Genomic DNA, 19,104 nt, shown 5'->3' with positions numbered 1-19,104 from the left:
CTCGTGGTTCGTTCCGAGACACACACCCTACTCGAGACTAACTTGTATTAGACTTATACTGTATAGTGTATACTAGTATCTAAACTGGCTCTTCTAGTAATTCCCTGCCTGCACCTGTCAGATGCCATATAAGCTACGTAGAACATCAGACGATGCAAACGCTAAATGTATCTTATGAACAGTTTTGACGGTGCGTCCTTCATTATTATAGAAATTGTACGTTTCTTTTTTAAAGGTATTTAGTAACAGTTTGATACGTATAATACGAATTTTATATAAAGTCCATGATGGACATCGATAGTCCATGCGTCCATCATCCAATTGTCGAGGTGAGGTTCGTCGAATACTGTAAATATCTATATTATTTGATCTAAGTGACACACTAAATATTTACATAGTTTTACGAGATTTGTGCCAATGAGTTGAGTTTCAAAGTTAAAAAAAAAACGTTTATTTTCTTGAAATATAGAAAGACATACATATTCCATGAGTTCTGTTGAACTCGCGCGGAATAATTCAGTTTCTTAGAGACAGTGTTCTCCTTGGCTAAGAGCTGTTCTCAGAAATATATTGTTATTTCTATAGCACTTGTTAATTTCGAAACAAATTCAAAACCACAGTTTACTTGTCGAAAAGTATATTTATTGTTTTAATGTTATTGTGGGATAAACTTAAAATATTACGATTAAACATGTTAGTATACTGAAATACACAGAATCTACTACTGCATTTAGATATAAATACCAAAAATACACACTTAAATATAAGATTAATTCACTTCCATTGAATTACGGGGATGCTTTTTTACGGTACTTTTAACGTAGCAAATTTATATTTCGAAGATATGTATAAGACATTCGCTTTAAAAGAACGTCAAAATTCTCGTTGGCTTCCAGCACATGAAACGTGGTCTCACAGCAATAGTTAACGTTGCAAAGGTGGGACAGCTTATACAACGGGGAGAGGGTGGTCTGGGGAAACCCAGGCATATATATCACACCTCAAGCGTGAGTTATAACCTTCGAGATTACACAGCGAATGTGGTGAGTAAATCATGCACAGGAGGGCAGTTTTGTGTGCATACACAACAGTATTGTGGCACTAAATGAGTAGCATACACCACACAGGCCTGAGGGAGCTAACACACAGCGACTGTGGCGAGTAAATCATGCACAGGAGGGCAGTTTTGTGTGCATACACAACAGTATTGTGGCACTGCAATGAGTAGCATACACCACACAGGCCTGAGGGAGCTAACACACAGCGACTGTGGCGAGTAAATCATGCACAGGAGGGCAGTTTTGTGCATACACAACAGTATTGTGGCACTGCAATGAGTAGCATTAACACACAGCGACTGTGGCGAGTAAATCATGCACAGGAGGGCAGTTTTGTGCATACACAACAGTATTGTGGCACTGAATGAGTAGCATACACCACACGGGCCGGAGCGAGTAACACACAGCGACTATTTCGGGTAAATCATGCACAAGAGGGCAGTTTTTTGGCATACACAACAGTATTGTGGCACTGCAATGAGTAGCATAACCACACGGGCCGGAGCGAGTAACACACAGCGACTGTTTCGGGTAAATCATGCACAGGAGGGCAGTTTTTTGGCATACACAACAGTATTGTGGCACTGAATGAGTAGCATACACCACACAGGCCGGAGGGAGCTAACACACAGCGACTGTGGCGGGTAAATCATGCATAAGAGGGCAGTTTTCGGCATACACAACAGTATTGTGGCACTGAATGAGTAGCATACACCACACAGGCCGGAGCGAGCTAACACACAGCGACTGTTTCGGGTAAATCATGCACAGGAGGGCAGTTTTGTGCATACACAACAGTATTGTGGCACTGCAATGAGTAGCATACACCACACGGGCCGGAGCGAGTAACACACAGCGACTGTTTCGGGTAAATCATGCACAGGAGGGCAGTTTTTTGGCATACACAACAGTATTGTGGCACTCAATTGAGTAGCATACACCACACAGGCCGGAGGGAGCTAACACACAGCGAATGTGGCGGGTAAATCATGCACAGGAGGGCAGTTTTGTGCATACACAACAGTATTGTGGCACTGAATGAGTAGCATACACCACACGGGCTGGAGCGAGTAACACACAGCGACTGTTTCGGGTAAATCATGCACAAGAGGGCAGTTTTTTGGCATACACAACAGTATTGTGGCACTGCAATGAGTAGCATACACCACACGGGCCGGAGCGAGTAACACACAGCGACTGTTTCGGGTAAATCATGCACAGGAGGGCAGTTTTTTGGCATACACAACAGTATTGTGGCACTCAATGAGTAGCATACACCACACAGGCCGGAGGGAGCTAACACACAGCGAATGTGGCGGGTAAATCATGCACAGGAGGGCAGTTTTGTGCATACACAACAGTATTGTGGCACTGAATGAGTAGCATACACCACACGGGCCGGAGCGAGTAACACACAGCGACTGTTTCGGGTAAATCATGCACAGGAGGGCAGTTTTTTGTGCATACACAACAGTATTGTGGCACTGAATAAGTAGCATACACCACATAGGCCGGAGGGAGCTAACACACAGCGACTGTGGCGGGTAAATCATGCACAGGAGGGCAGTTTTGTGCATACACAACAGTATTGTGGCACTGCAATGAGTAGCATACACCACACGGGCCGGAGCGAGTAACACACAGCGACTGTTTCGGGTAAATCATCACATGCACAGGAGGGCAGTTTTTTGGCATACACAACAGTATTGTGGCACTCAATGAGTAGCATACACCACACAGGCCGGAGGGAGCTAACACACAGCGAATGTGGCGGGTAAATCATGCACAGGAGGGCAGTTTTGTGCATACACAACAGTATTGTGGCACTGCAATGAGTAGCATACACCACACAGGCCGGAGGGAGCTAACACACAGCGACTGTGGCGAGTAAATCATGCACAGGAGGGCAGTTTTGTGCATACACAACAGTATTGTGGCACTCAATGAGTAGCATACACCACACAGGCCGGAGGGAGCTAACACACAGCGAATGTGGCGAGTAAATCATGCACAGGAGGGCAGTTTTGTGCATACACAACAGTATTGTGGCACTCAATGAGTAGCATACACCACACAGGCCGGAGGGAGCTAACACACAGCGACTGTGGCGAGTAAATCATGCACAGGAGGGCAGTTTTGTGCATACACAACAGTATTGTGGCACTCAATGAGTAGCATACACCACACAGGCCGGAGGGAGCTAACACACAGCGACTGTGGCGAGTAAATCATGCACAGGAGGGCAGTTTTGTGCATACACAACAGTATTGTGGCACTCAATGAGTAGCATACACCACACAGGCCGGAGGGAGCTAACACACAGCGACTGTGGCGGGTAAATCATGCACAGGAGGGCAGTTTTGTGTGCATACACAACAGTATTGTGGCACTGCAATGAGTAGCATACACCACACAGGCCGGAGGGAGCTAACACACAGCGACTGTGGCGGGTAAATCATGCACAGGAGGGCAGTTTTGTGCATACACAACAGTATTGTGGCACTCAATGAGTAGCATACACCACACAGGCCGGAGGGAGCTAACACACAGCGAATGTGGCGGGTAAATCATGCACAGGAGGGCAGTTTTGTGTGCATACACAACAGTATTGTGGCACTGCAATGAGTAGCATACACCACACAGGCGGAGGGAGCTAACACACAGCGACTGTGGCGAGTAAATCATGCACAGGAGGGCAGTTTTGTGCATACACAACAGTATTGTGGCACTGCAATGAGTAGCATACACCACACAGGCCGGAGGGAGCTAACACACAGCGACTGTGGCGGGTAAATCATGCACAGGAGGGCAGTTTTGTGCATACACAACAGTATTGTGGTACTGCAATGAGTAGCATACACCACACAGGCCGGAGCGAGCTAACACACAGCGACTGTGGCGGGTAAATCATGCACAGGAGGGCAGTTTTGTGCATACACAACAGTATTGTGGCACTGCAATGAGTAGCATACACCACACAGGCCGGAGGGAGCTAACACACAGCGAATGTGGCGAGTAAATCATGCACAGGAGGGCAGTTTTGTGCATACACAACAGTATTGTGGCACTCAATGAGTAGCATACACCACACAGGCCGGAGGGAGCTAACACACAGCGACTGTGGCGGGTAAATCATGCACAGGAGGGCAGTTTTGTGCATACACAACAGTATTGTGGCACTCAATGAGTAGCATACACCACACAGGCCGGAGAGAGCTAACACACAGCGAATGTGGCGGGTAAATCATGCACAGGAGGGCAGTTTTGTGCATACACAACAGTATTGTGGCACTCAATGAGTAGCATACACCACACAGGCCGGAGGGAGCTAACACACAGCGACTGTGGCGGGTAAATCATGCACAGGAGGGCAGTTTTGTGTGCATACACAACAGTATTGTGGCACTGCAATGAGTAGCATACACCACACAGGCGGAGGGAGCTAACACACAGCGACTGTGGCGGGTAAATCATGCACAGGAGGGCAGTTTTGTGCATACACAACAGTATTGTGGCACTGCAATGAGTAGCATACACCACACAGGCCGGAGGGAGCTAACACACAGCGACTGTGGCGGGTAAATCATGCACAGGAGGGCAGTTTTGTGTGCATACACAACAGTATTGTGGCACTGCAATGAGTAGCATACACCACACAGGCCTGAGGGAGCTAACACACAGCGACTGTGGCGAGTAAATCATGCACAGGAGGGCAGTTTTGTGCATACACAACAGTATTGTGGCACTGAATGAGTAGCATACACCACACAGGCCGGAGGGAGCTAACACACAGCGACTGTGGCGGGTAAATCATGCATAAGAGGGCAGTTTTCGGCATACACAACAGTATTGTGGCACTGCAATGAGTAGCATACACCACACAGGCCGGAGGGAGCTAACACACAGCGACTGTGGCGGGTAAATCATGCATAAGAGGGCAGTTTTCGGCATACACAACAGTATTGTGGCACTGCAATGAGTAGCATACACCACACGGGCCGGAGCGAGTAACACATAGCTCTATCTGACCGACATGAAAGAGAGACCGTGCTTTTAAACTCGTTCAACCATTCCCTGCTCCTGATAAACCTCTAAAGGTGTAATTCACTGCTGCGCGGAAAAGCCTTGGGAAAACATTTGCTGAGTACCGACAGTTGATTGATTCTACTTTGAAATCCTCTTTCGGCAATTTGCAATTTCATTACGTCGAGATTTAAAACTGTTTCACTCCCGCACTCAGTAATGACTCTTTCGGACTAATCTGAGTACTTTCTGTCTTCGTAGCAGTAAGTCTGTGTTTAAAAAAATTAATTGTGTTTGGTTTGAGATTATGTGTAGCTAGAGTCCAATACACTGCAAATAAGATACATACTACACGATTAGTTTTAAACTACAAAGGAATCTTTCATCACCACCACCATCGGTCATCCATCATAGTTCGTAATTACGGTCATCCTTGGTTCGTGGTTACTCCTAATTCCTTTAACTTATCAAAAATTCGGCAACACTATTCCAATTCCGATTCTTTTATGATGTTATATTCAAATTCAACTTTCTTTATTGCCGTAGGCATTACTAAATGTACGGCATCGTCAAAATTAGTTGTTTAAAACTTTTACAAATGCACAACATTAAAGCACCATTCAAACATACATTATACGCTCTCATACCCCACTCATTCCTGCCAATATTCCCACCTACAACGGTTGTTGTCAGTTTACTGATCAAGCGGTCACCCAGTCGTATGCGATAAACTCGTCAACACTACAAAATGCTTAGAACGCTTAAAGGCGTTTCAAACGATTTTTTAATGCCTTAGGCGTTGGGGCATCTTGGCCATTTATTGATAAAACGAACTCCTGCCTGTGAGAGTAAGTGTTCGTAAACCCCTGTCCTGTGTCTCCCAGTTCGGAAGCGTCTCTGTCTCTTGTCCTATATCCATTTATGTCTCGGTCTTGTCAGGAGACACTTTGAAATATAAAATAAGGTTGTTTCTAAAATGTACAGACTAGGCACACAGTTGTAACTTTGTTAAGGCTTCCAAGATTCACTGAACTTCAGTTGTGCAGTTATCTGAATTGCTTGCTTTCGTATTTTACACTCTTAAGAACTGACCATTTGCACTGCTAACTGACCCCTCTCCCCCCCAATTCCTCACAACACTAAAACGCAGATGCGGCTTGGGTAAATCAAGCTGTAATATGTCGTCCTCAGAATCTGAATAAGGCAGTATTTGGCCATTGACCTCAAGACATAGATGCCAGACGATAGTCTGGAGCAAACATGGTCAACATGAGCATTCGAAGTCAATCCCCGATTTCGGAATATTCCAAGGAATTTAGAATAATCCACCTACTTCATCGTAGTATAATCCAATAAAACTATTGGTTCGTCATTGGAACCATATAATCACAATGCGAAAGTCAGGAAATTTGATTTTAAAGAGTTTACTGTGAGATTGAGGCTATTAAAATGCTGGACACAATTGTCATTGACATATATTAGAAAAATAATACGAGTGAGTATGATCCCTGAGAGACTCCAGACCTTAAATCGGTTGAGAGAATGTGTTTGAGATCTAGATAATTTGTGTTCTATAACTGGAGGAATGAGCTAAGCCACAGCAGTGGCACACCTCTGATGCCATGAAATTCAAGTTTTTTCATGCAGTTTGGCGTGGTCAACACAGTCGAATGCTTTGGATAAGTCGAGAAATACACTTAATTTGGGATTTAGTCCTTTCATCCTCTCTATCTACAACCATGACCACTAGACTTACTCCTGCGTCTATAGTCTACTTACTCTTTCTGAATCAAAATTGGTTCTCAGAAAACAGGTTTATTTGTTTGGAAATAGAAGCATTCTAGTCAAAAACACATTTTCTAATATTTTGCTAAGAACCGGAAAAATTGAGACAGGTCTATAATTATGTGCATAGAATCTATCGTCTTTCTTAAAGATTGGCGATTGGCGTTACTTTCGCGGTTTTAAGGAGCGAGGGAAAAAGTCCTTGTTCAAAAGACAAATTAATTAATTTGGTTAATGGTCTCACAATATGCATTGAGCATTTTTAATGAGCCATATTGACATCAAAATAATATAGTTGATGTTTTAGCTGGGGCAAGATGGATTGATTTCTCGAACTCATCATCAAGTACAGGAGCCAGTGCCAATGAGGTAACCGGACTCTGCTTGTGCATGGGGTTTCCTTGAAGAAGTAGGGGACAAGGACGTTGCTCACAAGCAACGGATGCGAAAAAACTTTATTCACAATATCAGTCATATCCTCCACGTCTATTCCAAATTTCAACTGTGATTTGTTTCTGTACATTGCTTTTATTATTTGTGATGTCCTAAATAGGATCATAAACATGTTTTGGCGACATAATTTATTTAGAGAGCTCATATTTATTATTCACATACTTTAGCGGCTTGAATCGCTTTTCTATAAATATATTATATATATTATATTTTAAAAAAAATGTAATTCTTTGTTTAGGGTCGTTTTAGAATTTCTAAGAAAATTGTTAAACAGTGATGTTACAAGTAATACTATTAAATGACATTGGCATCCTTGCGATATGAAAAAAGGAACTTATCAGGAGAAACATTTATACCATCTCAAAACGCGCATAAGTAATATTAGCATTGCTGATTTTACCCTCAAACACGCCCTACCATCACGAAAATCGTGCAAAAAAGTCCCAAGAGAGATGGTTTTTAAATTGAAAGCGTAACGAGCATCATTGCTCTTATTAAGTGCAATGCACGGGTGCGCACTGATAAAATGATAACAGCGTGCGCAGTGTAGTTACCACGATCGTTACACAACGGCGATGTAATTAGCAGGATAATTGAAACTTCACCGTACAAAGGGCCGAGCTCTCTAGATCTTGGAGCGATAACATTCGTATCGCACTCGGTCATTTTTTACTATGAGAAAGACCTTGGTCGTTTCTGTTAGGCCTTCATAATACCAGTTAAACTATTTACTGGCAGTACTAGTACGTATTTCATATTAACATTAACAATAAATTGAACTAAAAATAAATTAAAATGTGTGGTTTAATTGTATCTATAGTTATTATACATATATAATAACATATATAATCACATGTAAAACTTACTTAAAACTCTCTCATAGATCCTTACAATACCCAGGTTTCTCAGTCTTCGTACTTCGACTGATCTCCTGCACCTGTCAGTTGCATACTACATATTTTTATTACCTTATCATAGTTCTGAATAATCGAAGTGATGAAGGAAAAGTGGCTACTATTGACAACATATCAATGCCACTTGAACACCCGCTAACGAAATTTTAGTAAAAGTGGTAGTGAAGTTTTTTTGAAAGTGGTAATGTGGGCGAAACGTAACCGCATGCTCTAAAAACGCCCTTTGTTGGTTGCCACGGATGCACCCAAGCACACGAGCCTGGTAAGTGTTTGCCCAGTATCAGAAAGCGATTTGTGCATCTCCCGTCGCCAGTCACTAATGTATAATACATTTCCAACAGATGGGGTGGAAGCCCCTAAGTATCCTTGGGGTGATGGGAGACTTGCCATGCGTGCCTGACTATGAACCCAAATAAAATATATATAAATATCCATTATATTCTCAGAGACCATCAGTTTTGAAAATAAACGATCGATCAGTAATTTACACAATTCCAACAGAATCCAAGTCATAAAAACTTAATCATACCTTCCGGTAGACTTGAGAAGAAAGAAAGATATCATGTGTGTCGTCTATAGATATCAACGTGATCATACATTATTATTTTATAAGGTTAATACAATGATGAGTCAAAGAGTACGGTAACTTTGGAACCATTTACAATTTTAAAACACGACCTAATAGACAAGACATTATAACCACTCCTTTCCAGGTTTAAAATTACCAGCATTTAAAGCCATTCTTGTATGTATATGTGTAAACCCTATTTGAAATTCTGCAATATTTATAAAACTCGCTTCTTTCCGGTCTATTCTGTGAAATATTATTCTAGATGAAATTTCTATTTCAATGAGGCCCACAGTGAATTCTTTTGTTGGTTAGTACTAATTAAAAAAACTTATCTAAGCCATGAGTAAGTACTACCATAGCTTGAATTGCTTAAAAAGTATGGCATTAATCGTGTTAACTCGTTTTGCCGCTTTGTTATAATAATATGTCTCAAAATTTGAACACTCGCTGTCTTGAAATCTTAAGTGATAGCATAACTTGCACGAACAAATCTGGTTTAATATGATAATTTATAACACGTTTCAATTTTGCTCTGCAATACAAAATAACTTAAATACTATAACTAGTCAGTCCTTCACGAAACATTGAACGGCCACCATTTTGACTGAATGGAGGTTTAAGAGATATAGAAAAGTGTCAAAAACATTTCAATCCTGATAAACAATGTCGGGATAAATAATTTGCATAAATTCAAATACCAATAGTCTAAGAAAACACAAAAAATTGTTATCTGATTCATTCTCATTTCAAACGCCTGAGTAGTTTCCACAGTTATGAGATCAAGTGCAAAATGCTGTGTAGGAAGTTCGCTCTGGTACAGTACCACAATATTAACGCAATATCCAGGCCAACAAATCGATATACACTGTTCCTGACGGATATTAGAGTCGTAAATAAAATTGTTTTCAAGTATTGTTTGTTCAACACAACATTTGTTTTGCCACATTATCACTGTTTGTATAAGCAGACTTTGTCAAATTCCATTCACATGAATATATACCCTGTCCGCGCTGCGCTGACTTGGAAATTCCCAAGCTGGCAACGGTGCTGTATGTGTGTTACCAGAACCAGTGCAATTTCCTCCTATAAATCCAGACACTGTTGTAAATATGACAATGCGGGACTCAATATAAATATGATCCGTCTACAGCCTCACATGCTGTACCTAGTCATTCCAAGCAATCCAGCCTGCAGAGACGTAAATATCATTCTTGGAACGGAAATAACGTCCCATCACTGTCACTGACCTAAGTGACGTTACTGATCCCAGTGACTCCGACCGGAAGCTAGAGCTGCAGGCTCTTGTAGCAGGATGCTCCGTGGACTTCCGGTACAGGCATGCGGGCTGTTTACAAACATTCTGTGGGTCAACAACAGGCAACAGCGGGTGGGCATACATTGTGTTCCACACGTACTCGGCCTTCCACAGACCTTGGCCAACGGCTTGACTCAAGGATCATACGCAAGCCAATAACATACGAGAATTCTTCTTCTTGACATACACTGTTGCAAACCATACTTTTGATCTCGGAAAATCCATCGTTCCTCCAGGCTCCTTTTATCCGACATGTACGAGTATAATCATTGAAGGAAACTTAATTTTTCGAGAACAACTAAATTAAGCTTTGAAAGGACTTAGATCTCCACCCGAAGACCAAATCAAGCACAAAATGCAGAACAGTAATCATTATTGTAATACACAAAAAAATTTACTATAAAACAAAAACCTGCACACGTATACTTCTAACAAAAATTACATAACATGTACGGCCTCCACAAAAATATGTAGGCCATGCACTTGGCCACCAGGGCAGGGATACCAAAAAGGGTCAAAGCAACTCGATACTCAGAAGCCCTATGTGTGAAAACCTGTATCGCCCTCCTAAAGTGATTTGTAAACCATCCCTGTGGCGGTACTGAACACAAGGTATGTATCATCCTGTCTTGCTTGCACTCTTATACCTGCGGCTTGAAACTGAGCTATGTAGACTTTTCCGTCACGTAAAGTGACAAAGAAGAAAATCGGACAAAGATTTTGGTATGAGATACGACACTCACTCTCTTTGTTCAAATGAGCCAAACGAATTGCTGTATTGGCTATTATATATTTTTACCTGTAACCTTTTTTTATTCATAAAACATTTTCGTATGAGTTTATGTCATATTTGCAATTTTAACAGATGCTTTATCAAAAACTCAAATAAGGATACATAACCTGATATGAACGGAAAGGTCTAGTGTAAGTAAATCACGGTATTATTTTATTTTTCATGAGTGATCAGTAGCTTTCAATTTTCAAATTAGCTTACAATCCCAAAAACTGATACTTTCCAAGTATCCACACTGATACTTCGTGATACTTTTCAAATATAATGGTTTCGCAAAAAACATATTTTTCAACCACAATGGAGCTAAGATCTGTGATAAAAGTTGATTTTTTATATTAATTACACCTGAATATCTACTCTGAATAAACTTAACGGTTATACTTCGTGGTTTTTAGATGAAAATGCTCATTTCTCTCAAAATTATCCAATGATCAAAAGTTAAACCTCCATCATCACCAGAAGAGGCCGTAAATTTTAAATTTGACCAATCGCCACTTTATGTTAATTACGTATCACATAATACGTATTGGATGTTTCCTAGATTAAAGTATTCTTTCTAATTTGTTAACATTTTAGTGAGGGCTCCATTGAGTTTACGAATGCGTTATTATCTTTATCCTAAATACCCATATCATATTTAAAAGAAACATACGGTAATGGACATTTAAGGACCGTATGGGAAAAAGTTTCCAGATTTATATTTCATGGTAATCATATAACACAAGTTTCATTCTTGACCTCTGCAGATGTGGACTTAAGTTGCAAAATGGCCTCTACCCAATTATCTTAATGAGTAACATTTGGTCTGAAACTAAAGTAGATACAAGGGAAATATTTACAATTTATCCTTTTACTTTCGATATAAATACATTTATTGAAATCCAACTTGACGAAACAGATGTTATCAAACAACAAAAGGGAGCAGGTGTCATGCGACCTTGAAGAAGATAGCCGCAGACAGCGAGGCGTTAATGGATGTACAAGGATGCAGGACGTGTACTGGTAAAAACAAACAAACCACGAAGATACACGATGTAACCGGTATCTGTCAGCGGACTTGATGGTGTACACAACACCGAATGTGTGACTCTTCGGGCAATCCTAAACAGACAAGGCTGCTATCATCACTTCCGCCTCCGTCCTCACACCGTTGGCAAAGGATAACCCGTCTTCAGTGGATATCGCTTACTTTCTTGGATACTATTTTCAAGGGCAGACAATTATGAATAAATGTCCTCAATAGCTTTACTGTTTTTCCTTGTTTTCATTATGAGACAATTTAAAAAAATCATTCTTATAGTAAGACTATTCGCCCAAGGTTTCAAGAAAATTATATATTACACGAAAAAAGGCAACCCCGCCTTTATTCATTTGTCAACGTAGAAACATATCTGCAAAACTCACTTTTGCTTTTGTTCCTTGTGCCTGAGCTGAAGATTCTTTGCGAGTTTATCCAGGTTCTTGCTGTAGTCCAACTCGACCTCTGCTCGTTTCCTGAAGAAGTCCTGTAGTTCCGCCACTAGGGCCACTTGTGTTTCCATACGCACATCCAGACATCTCAGCTGCTCGTTCAGCTGCAAGCGGATATCTGGAACAGAGAGCAGATTTGGTAATTCAATGCTGAAGATAATTGTTGGTGAGGTAATGCACACAAATACTGAATATACCGTTCTTCAATTCAGGGCAAAGGGGAATTTGGGAACTTCGCCAAAAAGAATCTTGGAAGTGAAATCTGCCTTCCATATTAACTTCATTGCGCCTGTTGTTGACACAACAAACTCTGTCAATATGCTAACCACTGCGGGTACAACTCGACTTCTAAATCCTACTTTGTCGATCAAAGAGATTCGCTTGATGTCAACCGTGGCAGATGAAGCGACACGCCCCACAGTCCCCTGCCCCTGCACGTGGGGAAGAAACATAAATATAGGCCCACCACAGGTAAAATCAATAGTGAAGTCACGCAGGCAACCACCAACATTGGGGTGACTGTGCGATTACAGACTAGATAATTAACAACCCCTCACCTTACTCTGGGGAGGACAGAGGTCTAATGGTGCACCGCTAGATCCCCGGACTGTCGTAGATTTTTAGTCATATGTTAATCATTTTGGGGTACCTTTTTAAGCTATTGACTCTTAACAATATTGAGGTTTCCAACATGAAATAATATTTTAATGAAACTATGCCATTGATAATCAAGTTCGTTACCACGCTTTACAATGGCAGATAAATTGACTGCTTTAACATTAGATATTGCTACAAAGTACACAAAATATTGCACACTCATCTCAACTTAAATCTAGACTTGATATCTAAAATGCTCAGTTTCAAAACAATGACTTATTTAGATAATACAAGAGAAATGTTATGAACAAAAATAAACTCATTAGACCTCTGTGTATGCGACTAGAAATTTAAAACTACAGTGAGTTTATACTACATTGTAGTTGTTCGATAAACTTATTTGTACATATCCATGAAGTCTAATGGGAGAATTTCCAAATATAGGGAACTTGTAGTTATTCGTCACCATTAATTTTTAATTAACGTAGTGCACTATTTTTTCACTCTAGGATATTTCACACTTGTTCCACTGCTGCCGATTTACAAAATACGTAAATAAAACCATGCAATTATTTTTTATAACATTTGTTTGGTTTGTGAACTATAAGTGGTGTTACTCTTGAGCATTCAAAGTGTTAAACACTATCAGAATTAAACATCATTACCAAAACAAACAACGAGGTGCCTAGATCCATATAGATACAAACAAATTTCATGAACTTGACATATAGTTAAAAATAACCTCACGTGATATTAAAAATTCCTTTTTACAAGCACTTGAATAAACCGTACTTCTCGATTTATCGGCTGCTGACAGGATTGGGGACAACAAAAAGAGGAGCAAGGCCTGGAAGATCGTCATAGATAACCGGAGGGTGAAGGCTAAAGATAGGTTAAGTGAGAACACATCATTAGCCTCACCCTGCAGTCTTGGACGGGCTAAAAATACAGTCTTTGTACCAGTAAAAATACTCCAGACTCGAGACTCGCGCTGTACGTTTGTCTGTTGGTGTTGTGCCTCCAGGCACAGCGTTCTGCTAGCAAGTCTAAATTGCTTATTTTTAATTATTTAGTTTAGTTTGAGTTTGTAGTAAGTTTTTCCGGTATGTTTTCACAGTAATTATCTGAATGTTGCCCAGTATTTAATCCAAATACGAAAATCTCAAAAAGTCTAATCCAGGATGAATTCGACTAATGGTAACTGACTTAATGAGAACAATGTTTATGAGACTTACTTTTTTACATTTGTGGATAGACTGCCTAACTTATTGCTACTGTTTGAAAATAAATTGTACTCTTTTAAGTATAACAATTCAAAACTTACATAACTTTACATACGTACGTACATAAATGACTTTTAGAGTGCCATCAATTAAGTAAAATTTTAGAATGTAAAAGTACAATGTAATAGTTCTGGGAAAAGAAACAAGGAAGAAACGCAATACTATCTGTTGTAAAACATAAAAGGGCAGAAGGACAGAGGAAATGGCAACAACACCATGATTGTCTTGGAGCGAGAGACTTCAAGTACCGTGTATTCTTCTATCTTAAACATTATTATGCTTTTGTTTTGGAAAGTATGATTTTTTTTAATTATACTTATTCTTGAACCTGTTATTCTGGCGAATGTATTAATAAAGTAAAACAGGTATGCAAGAATAACAGTTTTTCGAACTTTAACATGTTACCATATTTATTAAATAACGATAGCGAACGTCTGGAAACCAGCTGTTCTTTAAATTAACCATATTCAATAATAAAATTTTAACAAAGAATATTCAATTTAGTAGTATATTAAAAAAAATCAAATTGATTTATTTTGATTTTGCTTGTGAAACCCTGCAATCCTCTCTATGGACCGCTGACCCCACGATCTAGAGTAGGGGTTCTCCTATAGTAACCGAGTGTTTAACGTCATCATTCGTTAATAAAGGGTGGCAGGCGATCAGTGATCAGTGGTCAGGCAATGTTGACAGGGTGACAGTGATCACCTATTCCTCTCGAGCACGGTGTCCAACCGGTAATGATCTGGTCGTCAGTTGTCACTAGAAGTGGTGACAGAATGGTCAGTGGTCAGTGGTCAAGCCATGTTGACAGGGTGACAGTGATCACCTATCCCTCTCGAGCACGGTGTCCAACCAGCAATGATCTGGTCGTCAGTTGTCACTATAAGTGGTGACAGAATGGTCAGTGGTCAGTCGATGTTGACAGGGTGACAGTCCTCTCGAGCATGGTATCCAGTCGGCAATGATTCGGTTGTCAGTTGTCACTATAAATTACCACTGACAACTGAGTGTCTACACAATTTGGATTGACAAGTTACATTAACGACATGGCTGTGGTGACATCACTTCCACTCTCGCTCTCGTTCGCTGACACTCGCTAACAAGGGAGGAAGATATACTGGCCTTCATAAAAATTTATACAAGTCATAAATCTACGCACACTCATCCCTGGCGGTATACTAACCGTACTTTTCACCTGGTGTATATTAGACCATTATACAATGAATCAGATAGTGGAGAACAGTTAACGTAGTATATCGTCCAATGTTTAATTATGCAATCAACATAATTATCAACATTAGCCTTTAATTCTGCTCTGTTCACAATTGTAACGATTCTTCAGACTATGTTTAGGATTCTTTGTCACAAAACAATCCAATATAAAAATATTTGCTTCCTACACTAATAATATTACAAAGATTGAGGACCAGTCTGGTAGGTTAAACTTCTTTTCATTCTTTAATTCAAATTCCTTACAGGATTTTCTCAATTCCGATAAGTATCATCCTTTTCATTCTTTATTACTCAGACCTTCAGTAGCCATTTCACTTAGCCAATAAGTTCAGCTATTTTAGTTAAGACTATCTTTGAGACCATGTTTAAAATACTTCCCTCAGTTTACAATACCAACAAGATGTTTATTACTCAATGATTATGTGATCCTCGGGGATTATTTTGAAAATTCTTAGCATTGAAGCTTACGCTATAGATGATTCTGTGGGATATCCGAGATCTGTCAAAATCTAGTTTGCTCTACCCGGGAAAGACTCTACATTACGAAAGCAAATGCAACACCGGTAGAAGCATTGAGAATGGAGTTCGCAGTCCAGGAAGTTCCCATCATCACGCCGTATTAGGTAATAATAGCGGCGGGGACGTAATAGTCTCGTCGCTGTTCTAATCAGACCCACCCGTTCTCGTACCGTACTCCCGGCGTTATGGCATAATTGGCTAATTTCAGGCCTGCTTCGGTGTATGTTTACCTAACGGTCTCAGGGGATGTAATGACAGGCAACTTACGGTCAGCGACGTACTGGAGTCACACGAGAGTCCAACGAGGAAAATTACTTTTTGAAATATTAAATACAAGATGGAGATAAACTAAAATTTGATTTTTATGATTGAAACGTGACGCCAGAAAGTTTAAACTTCAGTTGGTTTGACATATTGAACCTAACTGTATCATAGACCCTCAAACAGTTTGGTTGCTTAATTTGACTTTTGTTATTCAGAGTAATTAAATTATACATTTCTCCCTTTCTGGACATGAGGTTTAACCGCCCTATAATCCACTGACAGAGTTCTTCCTGGTAACCCTTGATAACTGTGTACGATCTTGGGCCAACGACTTCTTCTCTCTCGTCCTAGGTTAAATACTAAGTACAGTCGCTTGCGAGTGGACTTCGGCTTGTCAAAAAGCCCACACTCAAATTTAAGGGTTTCAGGTCGAACCACTTGTCTACTGAGTTATCATGTTGGGGTTAAAACATAGAATTCCGAGACTTCTAGTGTTGGGCCATTTCGCGGTGGTACTGCCTCCCCTTCCCTATAAGGAGGCCAGTTACTCCTTGATCTTCCTAAAATCAGTTGGGTCGTCTCAACAACTTGAAAAACGTTCCCCATGTCACCTGTTTCCCCCTGTGGTCGTCGGTTCTGTACTAGTCTGGGTTGTTCGGTACGTAAATCGTACTGAAGAAATCAACGTACTGTGTTCATCCAATAGACAACTGTCCGCGTGCATAGAGGATGAAGCCGTCAGTTGGTGGCGATGGAGTGACTCAGGGCTCGACACTGGACCCCGTGCTGTTCCTGGAGCGAGACTCATTCTAAGCGGCTAACCGCAGTCACGAGGTCGAACTGACGTAATTGTGTAACGCGACCAGGAGCAGAGTCTATTGTTTTTTATGAGAGCAATAGAAAGGATGACTCATAAACACTGAAACTAAATCATTCAGTTTTCCACTTACGTAAACAAATTAAACAAGAGATGAATACAAGTAGATTTGTCACAACAAAAGTTATGAAATGGTACGTAAACATCTACAAGAGAAAAACACTGTGAAAGGCAAACAACACTTGTGTATGAACATCGACAACAAAATATACAAAAAGTAATTTCCGAACTAACCACCTTCTCATCAAAATAGTTAAGACATAACAGTTGTTAGTTATAATATAACGATAAAGCAACGGCTCACTGTTTTGTAATGATGAACCAACACCTTAACGCTCACTGGCCTACATTCGTGGCCTAGTGTTGTAAATCCCGCTGCTACTAGGAGACTAGATATTTCTGAGGTTGAAGGAGATGAGGTCTGGTTACCACTATCTCATATCTGCTGAAAATCCGCACACCTTTCCCTTTCTTAATTAACAGCGCCTAAATAACTCGGATCTCCAGCAAGTGTAACGATCGACATGACTAGATCATGTACAATTTACAATCGCGCCAATAAATATGTACGTGGGTCTTACTTTTATAACAACAATTAAAATTGTAATTTTTCAGGTCATTATTTTTAAGAGCAGTTAAAGAAAATAATGCTATTGTATGAACATCGGTCAAAAGCTTTAACAATAGTAAAAACAGTATGGATACCAATCGGTCAAAAGCTTTAACAATAGTAAAACAGTATGGAAATCAAGTCATAATTTTTTCAATTCTCTCCGAAAAGACTTAATTCTGTCTAATATTACTAAACAATATCAACCCGGGTTGGTTGGTTGAGTGGTTTTATCTGTAAGAGCAATAATGCTAAATCGTAGCGAATTTTTTGTTAAACTATCATTCAAATTGTTCTGTGCCAAATCGATGTCAACAGACCCATACGTGACTAACTAGTGTTGTCTGCAGCGGTGTTGATGTCAGCGCCAGTGTTGCGGGTTATCATGAAACTGCCCACAACACAATTACGTCACGGACATCTGTTCTAGACGCGACGCGACGGTATGGGTTGTGAGGCATGAAACCTTCGCTTTGAGTCCGTACCGCGCGACCCGGGATGAGTTGACCCTGTCGCCGCTCACTCACTCTCTCCAGACACTGATCAGTATCAGGTCACGTGATGTAAGCTGTCATCCAGCAATCAGCTGACCGACCGCCTTCTAGGAACTCCCGCCAACTCACGACCACAGCTCACGCGTCTAGTCATGGGACATTCTATTATTTTTTGTACTTTGAATACCGAGTCGATTACTTTACAAGAAATTCTAATAAGTGTCAATTAACAAAATTTGGACTAGTTAAGCCACTCTGTGTCCACCTAACCTAACAAAAAAATTATTCTCATTATGCACCATTCAAACAGAGATAAGTTTGAGTATTCATTAAAGATGAATACACGGCGGTCATTCTTTATAAAAGTTGTTCGAACTATTTACTTGTTATAATTTAAATCACCCATTAAAGTATTCCAATACACAAGAATAGGCCATCACTACCAAGTCTTTCTACCACCTACCAAGAGCTTTCGCTCGGGTTATGGTATTTTTACCTTCCACCTTATGTTTATCGTGAGACTTTAAATTCCACAATTTCTGAATATAGGCCGATAAGACACGCAAAGGAGATGACACATCACTTCCACACAGTTTGCAATCCATAAGGTAACTGTGTAAATATACCGGAGTATAAAAAAAAACATTACTTATTAATTGAGAAGCATACAAACATGTTACTACGACCGAAAATGCGTTTAGGTGTAATATTATTACATTTAATTTGGCCCCTTTAGCTAGGAAAAGGGCACAGTTCAATTCACACAACATTTTCGGATTCGAAAATAAGCTTAATTTTTGGCATAGAAAAAATGTCACTATCTAAAATAATACAGTCAACAT

At 40.3% G+C, this 19,104-nt stretch overlaps 1 protein-coding gene across 6 annotated transcripts in view; it reads right to left on the bottom strand.

The window, feature by feature from the left end:
- The window catches only part of LOC124355078 (SLIT-ROBO Rho GTPase-activating protein 1-like), a 338,240-nt gene that overhangs the window by 61,109 nt on the left and 258,027 nt on the right, over nucleotides 1-19,104 (bottom strand). For all 6 annotated transcript variants that reach the window (XM_046806007.1, XM_046806011.1, XM_046806009.1 and 3 more), the window contains exon 2: nucleotides 12,317-12,500. In XM_046806007.1, coding sequence (XP_046661963.1) covers nucleotides 12,317-12,500 — 184 coding nt within the window. The remainder of the gene's footprint in view (nucleotides 1-12,316; nucleotides 12,501-19,104) is intronic.

The sequence above is a fragment of the Homalodisca vitripennis genome, chromosome 2 (assembly GCF_021130785.1).
Source record: "Homalodisca vitripennis isolate AUS2020 chromosome 2, UT_GWSS_2.1, whole genome shotgun sequence".
Classification (NCBI taxonomy): domain Eukaryota; kingdom Metazoa; phylum Arthropoda; class Insecta; order Hemiptera; family Cicadellidae; genus Homalodisca; species Homalodisca vitripennis.
This window is presented reverse-complemented; position numbering and strand designations above follow the sequence as displayed.